This window comes from Chanodichthys erythropterus, chromosome 7, assembly GCF_024489055.1.
Source record: "Chanodichthys erythropterus isolate Z2021 chromosome 7, ASM2448905v1, whole genome shotgun sequence".
NCBI classification, from domain to species: domain Eukaryota; kingdom Metazoa; phylum Chordata; class Actinopteri; order Cypriniformes; family Xenocyprididae; genus Chanodichthys; species Chanodichthys erythropterus.
The window spans coordinates 28,817,570-28,830,026 of record NC_090227.1 but is presented as its reverse complement, the minus strand read 5'-3'; the positions used below and the strand labels follow the sequence as shown (position 1 = coordinate 28,830,026).

General features: G+C 36.9%; 1 protein-coding gene across 42 annotated transcripts in view; it reads right to left on the bottom strand.

The window, feature by feature from the left end:
* Nucleotides 1-230: 230 nt before the first annotated feature.
* The window catches only part of mical3a (microtubule associated monooxygenase, calponin and LIM domain containing 3a), an 86,892-nt gene continuing 74,665 nt past the window's right edge, over nt 231-12,457 (bottom strand). For 33 of the 42 annotated variants that reach the window (XM_067390041.1, XM_067390038.1, XM_067390040.1 and 30 more), the window contains 4 exons: nt 12,311-12,376; nt 7,038-7,137; nt 3,410-3,483; nt 231-2,047 (listed from right to left, as the gene is read on the bottom strand). In XM_067390041.1, the coding sequence (XP_067246142.1) occupies nt 1,863-2,047; nt 3,410-3,483; nt 7,038-7,137; nt 12,311-12,376 (425 nt within the window). In that variant the 3' untranslated portion in view covers nt 231-1,862. Of the gene's footprint in view, nt 2,048-3,409; nt 3,484-7,037; nt 7,138-8,731; nt 8,758-12,310; nt 12,377-12,457 lie in introns of those variants that run through there. The other 9 variants (XM_067390077.1, XM_067390082.1, XM_067390046.1 and 6 more) reach the window with 2 other exon arrangements.

Genomic DNA, 12,457 nt, shown 5'->3' with positions numbered 1-12,457 from the left:
AAAAATATCTTAATTTGTGTTCCGAAGATGAATGAAGGTCTTACGGGTGTGGAACGACATGAGGGTGAGTAATAAATTACATTATTTTAATTTTTGGGTGAACTAACCCTTTAAGTGATTGAAGTTGAATTAATTTCAAAAGTGTGTATAATAGTAAAAAAAAAAAAAAAAGAAACATTGCAAGCATTGTAATAGATGAAAAAAATGAAATGAATGTCTTCATTTGTAACAACTGCATTGTTTATTGCATCTGCAAACATCCAACACTCTATATGCAAATTAGCAACATAAAGCATTTTCAAGACCCAACATATTTTTTAAAAATTAGGATTGATTTACTTTACATATAATACATTTTTCACACGTTAATAAATACCATAAAATCTGTCAAACATTTTACAGTCTAAATAACTATCGTTGACCATGTGTTGTCATTCACAGTTATCTGTACTTACAAGTCAAACAAACAAAAAGAAAAGAAAAAAAAAATCTGTGCCCATCTATACAGCTTAACAGTGACTAAAATGAAATGTACACTTAGAATAAAAGGCATGTTCATTTGCAATATCGATGTTTCCTGTTCCAAATCGAGCATGACTACTACGAGCTCCTGGTGTTAATCAGCACTGGTGTCGGTCGACAGTGCTGGAACGTTTTCATGTGATATAAAAATTTACAAAGACAATTATAAATAACACACTCTGCAAACATAAATTAACTTCCGTGGTTGTGAAGAGCCATTGCATGAAAAGTTAAAAAAAGGCATGTTGCTCCAAACCTGGAGAAAGTGGAAAATATAACACCAAAACTTGGTGGCAGATAATTAAGTGTGAAAATGGGCACCATCTGATTTGATACTAAATAAAGTCAGAAAAGCTGTGGGTGCCTTAACTGTTTTTGAAACCACTGACAAACCAACAAAATGCATAATGCATTTGATTGAATATATTGTGTGTATATATTTATATATTATGAACTATCTGCATTGAGGAAGTTTATATACTAATATATACTCCACTGCTTTATGTAAACTATAGTACAAGTATCAGATATTCATGGATGATAAATGATTGTAAACTGTTTTAGGATATATGTGAGGTAACCCCACTCAAATGGACAAATGGAAACCAACATCAGTGAAGTACGTAACATCGAGAACTTTTCGCTCCCAGCGTACACCAATATCTGTAATAACAGGTGGCTACTGACGAATTCGAAAATTTCACAATTGTCAATGCTACAAACACATGTGCCGGTCGCTGAGGGTGTTCTGTGAAGTCCATCACATTCTTATATGTGAACCACACCTAAAGACTTCATTCTTCTGTTGCATGGAGGTCTGATGATTATAGTGAGTTATATTAAATGGGCGAGGAGTGTGATTGGAAAGAAACAGCTGAACTTTTTCAGTCAGTAGTCAAGGTAGAAAATGTATTATAGGAAATCAAGTCCAAATGCCTTGTCGTCACTGAAAACGTAACAGTTGATTGACCAGACATTCTCTGAAAAACAAGACTGGCTTTATGTAGGATCATTAGTCTCAGACTTCCTCAACATCAGCAGGATTGATATGTCCCTTTTCAAGACCAAAATAAAAATTCCCGAAATTGATACATTCTCTCATTCTGACTGAGAGAACGTCTTGGATGGAACCAATGCCTTGGCGGCCGAGGGACAAAACGCCCTGAGTCGTGCCAGGAGAACTCGTAAACATCATCGTGCTCATGAGTGGATTTGTAAACGTTGTTGACATGCCCAAAGAAACGAAGGGGGAGACAGACCGATTCTTTCTGCAATATTTTACATTCCCTGCGGTGGAACTGGGAAACGCTGGCGGTCAGAACCATGTCACCGTTGTTATGTTAAGCCCAGTTGAGGCTGAATCCTTTGGAGAGCATCACTGCCTCCAGGTCTTTATCCTCCTCTTTCTCCCTGAGTCTCTGCTCCTCCAGAAGGGCCACTAGAGAATCTCTTTGTTCGACTACTTCTAACATCTCATTTAGAATCTGTTTCTCCTCCGCCAGCTCTTCCTCAGTCTTCAGATGGTCTGTAGAGGGTGAAACATTGATTTAAGTTCATTTAAAAGATACCACCAACCTGCATCACATTTGCTGAATGAAATTCAATATTTGTTTCTTACTAATTTTGGTGTGCTGATTCTAGAACATGTTTTGCTGTACATCACACATTCTTACAAAATATGTGCATATAGCATTGCTGTTTTCAACAATCATTTGTAAAGGTGAAGAAGTCTTGTATCATCCCTTAATCACCAGAACAAATTGCCAAAGTCATGATTGCTATCTTCCTCTAAGCCAGGTTACAAATTGGTTCAATTCTCAGACGATTTTCACACATATGACAATTTATCCTGATTTCAAGATTAGAATTATGGCCAGTGACAGCAGAAAATGCAAACATGACCAGATGTTTTCTGCTACATCTGTGGGTGTTTTACTACATCCAAACAGCAACATAAAATGAAAGATTTTGTGAAAAACACTTATTATAAAGCTTGTGTTTAATTAAGTACTTTGAAATTAAATAGAGTATTTGAACAGTTTTCCACTCTTTTGCAGATTTTAAGTTAAATGATACATTTTGAATACTACTTTTGTCATTGAACACTTCTTTTTGTCTGCTTTTATTTGATAAGTGCTGGCAAAATGAGTCGGAATGTGCACAAGCTAATTACGAGCTACAGGCAAAACAAGTAAAGGTTTTCACAAAAACGTGTTCATTAAGCCCTCGTCTAGTGATCCAAATAATTCAAATAGCAATTAAACATCTAAAAGTATCTTTATTTGAATGTTTTCTGAGGAGTGCCTTTCTTTGTCCATGAAAATGCTGTTTTTCTCTGCTCGCTTCACTACTTGCTCTTCCCCTAAGCAACTTCCTCAGTTCAAGTTTGGTATCGTTTTAAAGTGCAGCATTCCAACTTTGTGAATATTTATAGCGAATTTTTGATGGCATGAGTTTGAACCAATGAAATGTGATTTTCAAACTCATGCTGATGTAAACAAATCGATCTTACTCACGCTGACTGACAGATACGAAGCGCAAAGACGCCTCAGACAGCGCGCGATCCTGATATAAACAATTACAGTAGGCTACTTCAAAATATTGACGAGGTGTGTGCCAAATTAGGTGTAATTAACAGGGATTTTATGGTATGGTTGCTAGATGATTTTGGTTTGGAACCTTCCGAAAACAAACTCGATTTTCCTTAAAATTGACTTTGATCTGTGGAAAGTATTTGATATTTTTTGAACTCAGCATTGTCAAATTATGTAATATTAGGCCTTTTTTTGCAAATCATCAGAAACATTTCTTCAAGATGCAGGGCTGTAATGCATATAAATTTGTTGGTGTTACAATATGATCAGGCCTATACTGTAGAGCTAAGTACCATCTATTGCCATGCGTTCTCTTAGTTCCTGTTGCAGTCGACTCTGTCTGTCCTCCAACTCCAGCTCACGAGCACTGCAGAGAGAAAGGATGAAGTAACATTAAATGGGAGAAGAGGACAAATGACTATTAAACTATAGAGTTTGTTTAGGTACTTTGATGTTCAAAAGATATTGGATGCCCCACATGAACATCACAAAACCATCTGCTATTAAAGCACCAATATGTCCACAAACACAAGGTGGTGGATGAGCAGATGGGCCTTTACGCAGAGCACTTTAAGAAGAACTGTTGCGAATGTTAAAACCTTCTTTTATCTTAATGATGAGTGGTTTGTTATTAAACTTCTTGCACTGTTATTAAAATAGGGTCCGGTAATTATATTCATATTATGGTTGCTAAATTGCCAATTCTAAAATTCTATACCATTAGATTTCCTAAATGTAGAAATTGTAGAGGAAAAAAAGCATGCAGAATTACATATACAATACTGACCGACTGAACTTGGAGCTGATGACAAATGTGATACAGCCTAAAAATTCAAGACTATTAAGACTCTTCTCACAGAGAGCCAACAACCCTTTTTTCTTGATAAAACTGCCTTTGTAATTTGGGTTTTGTTGATGAAACTGTTCTTTTGCCTGAATGTATGGGCCATTTGGTGCTCATCTTTACAAACACAGATGCACAGCTGATTGCATCGGAGGCACACTCACTATGTAATTGCATCCTTTATTCACACAAATGTAAATAGGACAAAACAGAATTTGATAAATGCATCATGCAAAATCTTTCAGCACCATGCCGTTGCCTACAGCAAATCTGCCTGTTAGAGACCATCAGTTGTTCTTGTTTGGAAAGACAAGGTATTTATTCCTTTTGTACAATGAATAAAAACGTTCAGACTCCAGACAATACCCTGGAGTATGTTCATTTTATATTTTAAAATGAATAAGATTTACATACATTAACATGCAAGTTTTTACTTTTATATTTTTTATTGTTTTAAAGGGTTAGTTCACCCAAAAATGAAAATTATGTCATTATTGACTCACCCTCATGTCGTTCCAAACCCGTAAGACCTCCGTTCATCTTCGGAACACAGTTTAAGATATTTTAGATTTAGTCCGAGAGCTTTCTGTCCCTCCATTGAAAATGTATGTACAGTATACTGTCCATGTCCAGAAAGGTAATAAAAACATCAAAGTAGTCCATGTGACATCAGTGGGTTAGTTAGAAGTTTTTGAAGCATCTAAAATACATTTTGGTCCAAAAATAACAAAAACTACGACTTTATTCAGCATTGTTTTCTCTTCCGGGTCTGTTGTATATCTGCTTTCACTCCACAGTGACGCTGCTGCTGCTTCTTCTTTCCTGTTTTACGGCGGTTGGCATCCAGCTTATTGGTGCATTACCGCCCCCTTCTGCTCCGGTCAGTAACGCGATTAGGACATCCGCGACATGCACCATTTTAAAAAATATAGCAATACCAAAATACAAACAATGTAGAATAACTTGAATACAGCGTGTGTCTCCCTCAGACTGTAAACGAAGCTCTGGCGCACTAGATAACACGTCATCAGCGTCACTGTCCGGAGCAGAAGGGGGCGGTAATGCACCAATAAGCTGGATGCCAACCGCCGTAAAACAGGAAAGAAGAAGCAGCAGCAGCGGAGAAGACAATGCTGAATAAAGTCGTAGTTTTTGTTATTTTTGGACCAAAATGTATTTTAGATGCTTCAAAAACTTCTAACTAACCCACTGATGTCACATGGACTACTTTGATGATGTTTTTATTACCTTTCTGGACATGGACAGTATACCGTACATACATTTTCAATGGAGGGACCGAAAGCTCTCAAACTAAATCTAAAATATCTTAAACTGTGTTCCGAAGATGAACGGAGGTCTTACGGGTTTGGAACGACATGAGGGTGAGTCATTAAAGACATAATTTTCATTTTTGGGTGAACTAACCCTTTAATATAACATAAGCTTTAATATATTTTATATAGTTAAAAAAATAAATGTTCATGAAATTATTGCTAATGTAAGAGTCAAAACACCCTAACCCTAAAATTTGATTGCAGCTTCTATCTGGATCAGACAATTCAGCTGTTGTTTTAGAGAATAGCGCAATGAAAAATGAGTCTCCATATATTACGCCTTCTAGACACTGAGAAACATAAGATTGTGAGTTCTTTCAACTTCTTATTTTATATGGCTCGAAAAACATTCTTGATGTGGCTGGACTCCACTTGAAGGGGACTTCTCATGAAACTTTTTCCGTTTTTAAGTGCTATAATCGGGTCCCCGGTGCATTTACCAACCAGAAAATGTGAAAAAGGACAACCCAGTAACTTTGTTTTGGTAAGCAAAGCATGTGAAAAAACGAGCCGTTCAGATTTCGCTCCCCTTGTGATGTAGGAAGGGGATCTTATATTACCGCCCCTTAATCTATATGTTTCGCCCACTGCGCCCCCATTTTGTTTTCGCAAGCGACAGTGGTACACCAGTAACACTGGTTCTGGACTGCAGCTATCCTGCAGAGTTTTGCTACAACCCTGATTAAACACACTTGAATGTCTTCAGGATTACTAAAGCTACATAAAGGAAGGCGAGTTGGGTTGGAGCAAAACTGCAGGACAGCTGCACTCAAAAACGACCATCCCTGAGCTTGTGATATGTCTCAGCTATGTAAATATTATCACTGATCTGTTAACGGTAAACATACAAGTCTCCATAAACTCCTGCCATCTGAGCCACTAAGGACGGAGTGGTGTCATTTTATTTATGAAGGGAATGTGTTCAAATAAAATCATATACCAGTATGTACAAGTCATTTTACACCAGACAGCTTTGCACATGAGGATCAGTAAAACACAGGATTTGCACAGAAGTTGATTCTCAAAGATAAAGCAATACCAACTGTTCATGATCTAATTTCATATACATTTCGTGATGTTTGCAAATTGTCTTTCTGAATGTGTTTCGTTAGCATGTTGCTAATGTACTGTTAAATGTGGCTTAAGTTACCATTGTTTCTTACTTTATTCACAGAGACCAGAGCCATGTCGTTACTTTCATTTTTAACCCGAAAACACTTGCAGTCTGTATAATTCATAAACGTGTTGAGTATTTCCAACAGTGTGTAGCTTTAGCCACATCAGCCATGCAGAAAGCTATTAAACTCATTCAGAATTGAATGTTAGCAAACATCCACAAAATACATACCTATTGCTCTGATATGCTGCATCAAGAACAGTTTGTAATGATCCATTTTGAGAGTTAAATTTGCTGTGTGGGCTTTTCCTGTATTATTTGTGTATTGGAATTGTGAGCTTGAGGGTGGGGAGCACAAGTTCATTTGCATTTAAAGGTACACACACCAAATCAGTGCATTTTTTCTCCCACTCAAAAATAGGCAGTTAAAACATGGTGTAATAAAAAAAAAAATCCATGGGGTATTTTGAGCTGAAACTTCAGAGACACATTTTGGGGACACCTGAGACTTATATTACATCATGTAAAAAGGGGCATAATAGGTCAGCCTTTAACGGGTGCCATCTACAGAGGTTCACATGAAGAATAAGCAATCGGACTGAAGCTTAACCTGAATGTCTACTCACAATATCATCAGCTCCGATTCATAGCGCACCAAGGCATTCTTCTCCTGGACCAGTTTAAACCATTCCTGCATCAGCTTTGGATCGTCCTTTTTACCCATTCCTGCAAGAAGCACATTGGAAAAGCATGAGGAACCTTGCAGTTAACCACCCACTGACACACAGACCTGACACAGACACCCACACAGCAAATGCGATGACAGCCAAGCCAGGATGTCTTTGTCAGGGCAAGAGTAGGGTGGGAATGTGGTAGACCGTGATGAGGTCGAGCCTGCCGGGTTCACAGAGGATGGCGTGGAGGTGCGACTTCTGATTGGACAGCATGTCATATCAATGCTGATCAGACTGGACTTCTGAGGCATTTGGTCTTTTTCAAGGCAGTGGATATTGCTTCAAACTTTAAAACCTTGTTTTTTTTTTTTTCAGGACTATCTTTTTAAAGTGTGAAAGCTAATAATACCGTAGAAGGCAATGTCACAGGTATATGTCAAAAAGAGTTCACATCTAAATTAATCTAAACTTTACCTTTGTGGGTCCGTAGCTTGCTCCAAGGAGGTTTCCTCCAAAAAATTATGCAAGTTACCCAATTTTACACCATTTTAGCCCAATATCATGGCAATAAATATGGCATATCATAAAGAAATGTTCCAGTTTTAATAAAAGTTAAGCTATACTGACAGCATTGGTGAAAAAGTGTTGATTACCACAATAATAATTTTGACTTCTTTCAATTTTTACATTATCTGACTACAGTGATTTACAAATCAAGGCAGTATCTTTGTCAAAGAATTTTGCTAATTATTATATATTATTGAGTTACTAAGATTTTATTTGGGGGGGGAAAGAAATTAATACTTTTATTGAGCAAGGACACATTAAAATGATCAAAATTGACCATAAAGACACTTTTAATTTTAAATACGTGTTATTTTCATATTTACAACTACTCAAAGAATCCTTTTTTCCTATGCATCATATATTATACTGTATATATATATATTCTACACAAGTGTACATTTCAATGTTAATTTCATTATCACATTGACTTCCATTGTAAGTGCCTGACCATAACCACAATTTTTGTCATGTTATGGAGAAAAAAAAAAGACAAGTCAAAATCATTTTCTGTGGTAATCTGCATCGATTAAGCTTGTATTGAACCTGGAACATTACTTTAAAAATTACTCTGGGTCAGGCTCATGACTCAATATTCTTAACCTGCACTGCAGTTAGACATTCCTCTTATGTACTACATGAGGTAAAAATAAATAAATAAATAAAAAGCCTCATGGCATGCACTGAAGTCCATGATCAATGCAGAATACTGTCACTGACTGAATATGGGAACAACTGTGCATGTCAGCCCATGCTAGTACAGTCCCAGATGTCTATGAAAATCCCGTCTCCCATCCCTACACACACATAAACACACAAGTGAAGCCAAGCGCTGAGATGAGCCATCGCATGGCAAACCTGGATGCAGCATGACGTACTTAGCTGACAGAGAGGCGGCTCTTGCAACACAAAAGGAAAAAAGACAGTACACACATAAATCGAATGGCTGTGCTCACGGTTGCTGGCCTTGACTGTTTTAAACACACAGAGGCAAAATAGAGGTCCTCAGACACAAAAACAGTAAGAGACAGAGACAACAGAGGACAGGGAGGCTAAACTTATCCAGTGGGACGCACTGTGAGTGGCCTCCCCCACATTCAGCCCCATGCTTTCCCAAGAGGAACAGAGAAAGAAGAACCACAGTTAGAACAGTCGTAGAACAACCACGCTAACGTTGTGCCAAAAGGGCACTGTTATACACAGGCAGAGAGACACACACCAGATTACAAACCAACAGAAACAACACAATGTTGCCGAACATTTGTGTTTTGTGCTACTCTGTATTTAAAGTCAACATGAAATCTCTTTAGTAACCATTGTAATTTTATATTGTGATATTTCCATTCCAAGTAGAAACAGAATATTTACTGACAAAACTGAATCGCAAATTCATTAAGTATAAATCATATAATTTTAATTAAATGCATAGAATAAATTAAATATAAAATGTGTATTGTTATTACTACTATTACGTTATTATTACTACTACGTTAACCAGCGATAAAATTAACACTAATAAAATCAAGTTTTTATTAAAGCATTAACTGTCACTTTTTTCTTTTTTTTTTCATTAAATAATTACTATCCAAACATAGCCAAAAACCAACATTATTATCCCAAACATAGTGGCCTTGATCACGATAGCCGAAAAAGAAAGAGCAAGTTAATACATTTTGTTCAAAGACTACAAAGGCAGGGCTGCTACACATTTCTTAAAATCAAAATTTAAGACTTTTTAAGACCTTTTTTAGACCTGAAGATATTAAAATTAATACTGTACGCACATAAAGAACAAACTTAGCCATTCTCAAAATACATTGTATTCTAAGTATTTGTATTATATGTAATATGTAAACAGTACTCAACTCAGTACTCAATTCTTAAAAATATTAAACAAATGACAACATGTAACAAACATCATCTTAAAACATCTAACAGTGCTTAGTAAAAGTTAAAATCTAACATGCATAACTGGATGTAATATGACTGATGAAATGACATGTCAAATGACTGAATGGCTGTTTGAAACATTTAAATTGCCTACTGTTCAGAAATAGAAAGTAGCACAGCCTGCTTTGTGTACGAGGTTATGGCTGCATTTTTTGTTCTTTAAGCGCCATCTACTGTCAGAGAGTGAATGTGCATTTTCATTCAGTGTGTCATCCATGTTGGGGTAGTTTACATCAGAGCGTGGATGCCTCTTTAAGGCAGCGCACATGCAATGTTGTAAATTTTAACCGACTGATTGAAAAGTATTCTAAAAATATGTCTTGTGACATAAATTGCTTGGCTTCATTGCTGTCATTAGTTGCAGCCAACCATGTCTGAAACGGGTCATCTTCAAGCTATTTGCACTCTCTCATTTTGCTTGAATTTGCCCGCTCTCTTCTCTCCAAGTGACCCTCCCTGACTTACCTCTGGTGAAGCGTGCACTGTGACGTACTACTATTTTTCGATCATATCACCTTAAATTTTAATGCCTAGCAGAATAAAATGCAAATATGTAAGACTTTTTAATGGCCTTAAAATCAGGAGATTCTAATTTCAGACTTTTAAGACTTTTTAATGCCCCATGGGAACCCTGCAAGGCAAACCTTTTTAGTTGGAATAATGTTCACAATTAGACCAGGAGTCTGTAATAAAAATAAATAAATAAATACAAAGAGAAATTTTGATTTCATGTTGACTTTAAATTTGAATGCAATGGTATGACAAAGACATCAAAAAAAACTACCAAGTTTGGAGACCTCACTTTCCTGTTGTGTTCCCCCTTATACATGCTATCCTTCACAGCAAATCATCAGTGTTATGGAAACACATGAACACACAGTGAATATAGTCTATGGATTACCATGATACAGCTCTGTAAAGGAGCTGTGAGGTTGGGACACATGTAACTTTGACAGTTTTAGAACTCGGCAAGAGCAAATGAAAACCATGCTGTTATTTAAATTCACACTTATAGACAGCAGAGCAGTTTCCCCCAAAATACACACGATCTGTCATCGTATCAGGTCGGCTCTAATGTACTAATTAAAAACATATTTCATGCTATGCTCATCTTCTTTAGAATCTCTAAAGTAAGGCATATATAAAACAAAAGTAGAATCTTGAATAATAAAGGAAATAAAATGTGGCTTTAACTGTTGCTAATGCTGAGGGCTGGGCGATATAACAAACATTTACCACATATTCAATATTTTTTACTGATATAGAATTTAAAGGTGCCCTAGAATCAAAAATTAAATTTACCTTGGCATTGTTGAATAACAAGAGTTCCGTACATGGAAATGACATAGTGAGTCTCAAACACCATTGTTTCCTCCTTGTGTAAATTTAATTTGCTTAAAAGACCTTAAAAAACAGGCGAATCTCAACATAACACCGACTGTTATGTAACAGTCAGGATCATTAATATGTACGCCCCCAATATTTGCATATGCCAGCCCATGTTCAAGGCATTAGACAAGGAAAGGCAGTATTAACGTCTGGATCTGTGCACAGCTGAATCATCAGACTAGGTAAGCAAGAACAATAGCGAAAAATGGCAGATGGAGCGATAATAACTGACATGATCCATGATTACATGATATTTTTAGTGATATTTGTGAATTATCTTTATAAAATGTTTTGTTAGCATGTTGCTAATGTACTGTTAAATCAAATGTGGTTAAAGTTACCATCGTTTCTTACTGTATTCACGGAGACAAGAGAGCCGTCACTATTTTCATTTTTAAACACTTGCAGTCTGTATAATGCATAAACACTACTTCATTCTTTATAAATCTCTCCAACTGTGTAGCATTAGCCGTTAGCCACGGAGCACTATCAAACTCATTCATAACCAAATGTAAACATTCAAATAAATACTATACTCACATGAGCTGATGCATACATGCAGTATGCATGACGAACATCTTGTAAAGATCCATTTGAGGGTTATATTAGATGTGTGAACTTTGTAAATGCACTGTATTATAGCCGAGAGCTCGAGGGGGGGGCAGGGAGATTTTAAAGGGGCCGCAGCCTGAATCAGTGCATAGTTAATGGTGCCCCAAAATAGGCAGTTAAAAAAAATTAATTAAAAAAAATCTATGGGGTATTTTGAGCTGAAACTTCACAGACACATTCAGGGGACACTTTAGACTTATATTACATCTTATAAAAACTGGTTCTAGGGCACCTTTAATAGCATCTAAACCTCTAACAAAAATGGAAATAGAGTGGGCAAGTTTGACTCATTCACCTGAATTTAGTTCTTTCAAATTGCCTCTCTGTAAAGTAATGCATAATATGACGTTTACCTTCAATGAGCCAATAGCACCCTTTAAATACTTGAGCAATACTTTTAAATATTATATATTTTAAATACTTAAAATATTTTGAATCTACTTGGCAACTATGGCTATTTGGTAAAAGACTGAAAAATATCATCCAGCCCCACTACTGTTACAAATTTGTACATCAGAAGCATTGACGCAATCTGCTGGGGGAAATCCACTAAGCCTGGACACACATGGGCAGAGGAGAGGAGTAGACTTTGTAGTTGAAGGGCAAAAGCAATACTCCACAGGTCCAGTGGGTTGTCAAAGTAACGCCGCTGGCCATGTTGTTATGAAAACACAGCTGGCCGGCGGCAAACATGACTGGGTTTACGTTACCTTTAGGGGCACAGCAGGGGCAGAGGTACAGGGCTCTTCGGCGAGGGGTCCCGACATAGGGCTCAACTTCCACAACACAGGAAAGGAATGAGAGAGAGAGAGAGAGAGAGAGAGAGAGAGAGAGAGAGAGAGAGAGAGAGAGAGAGA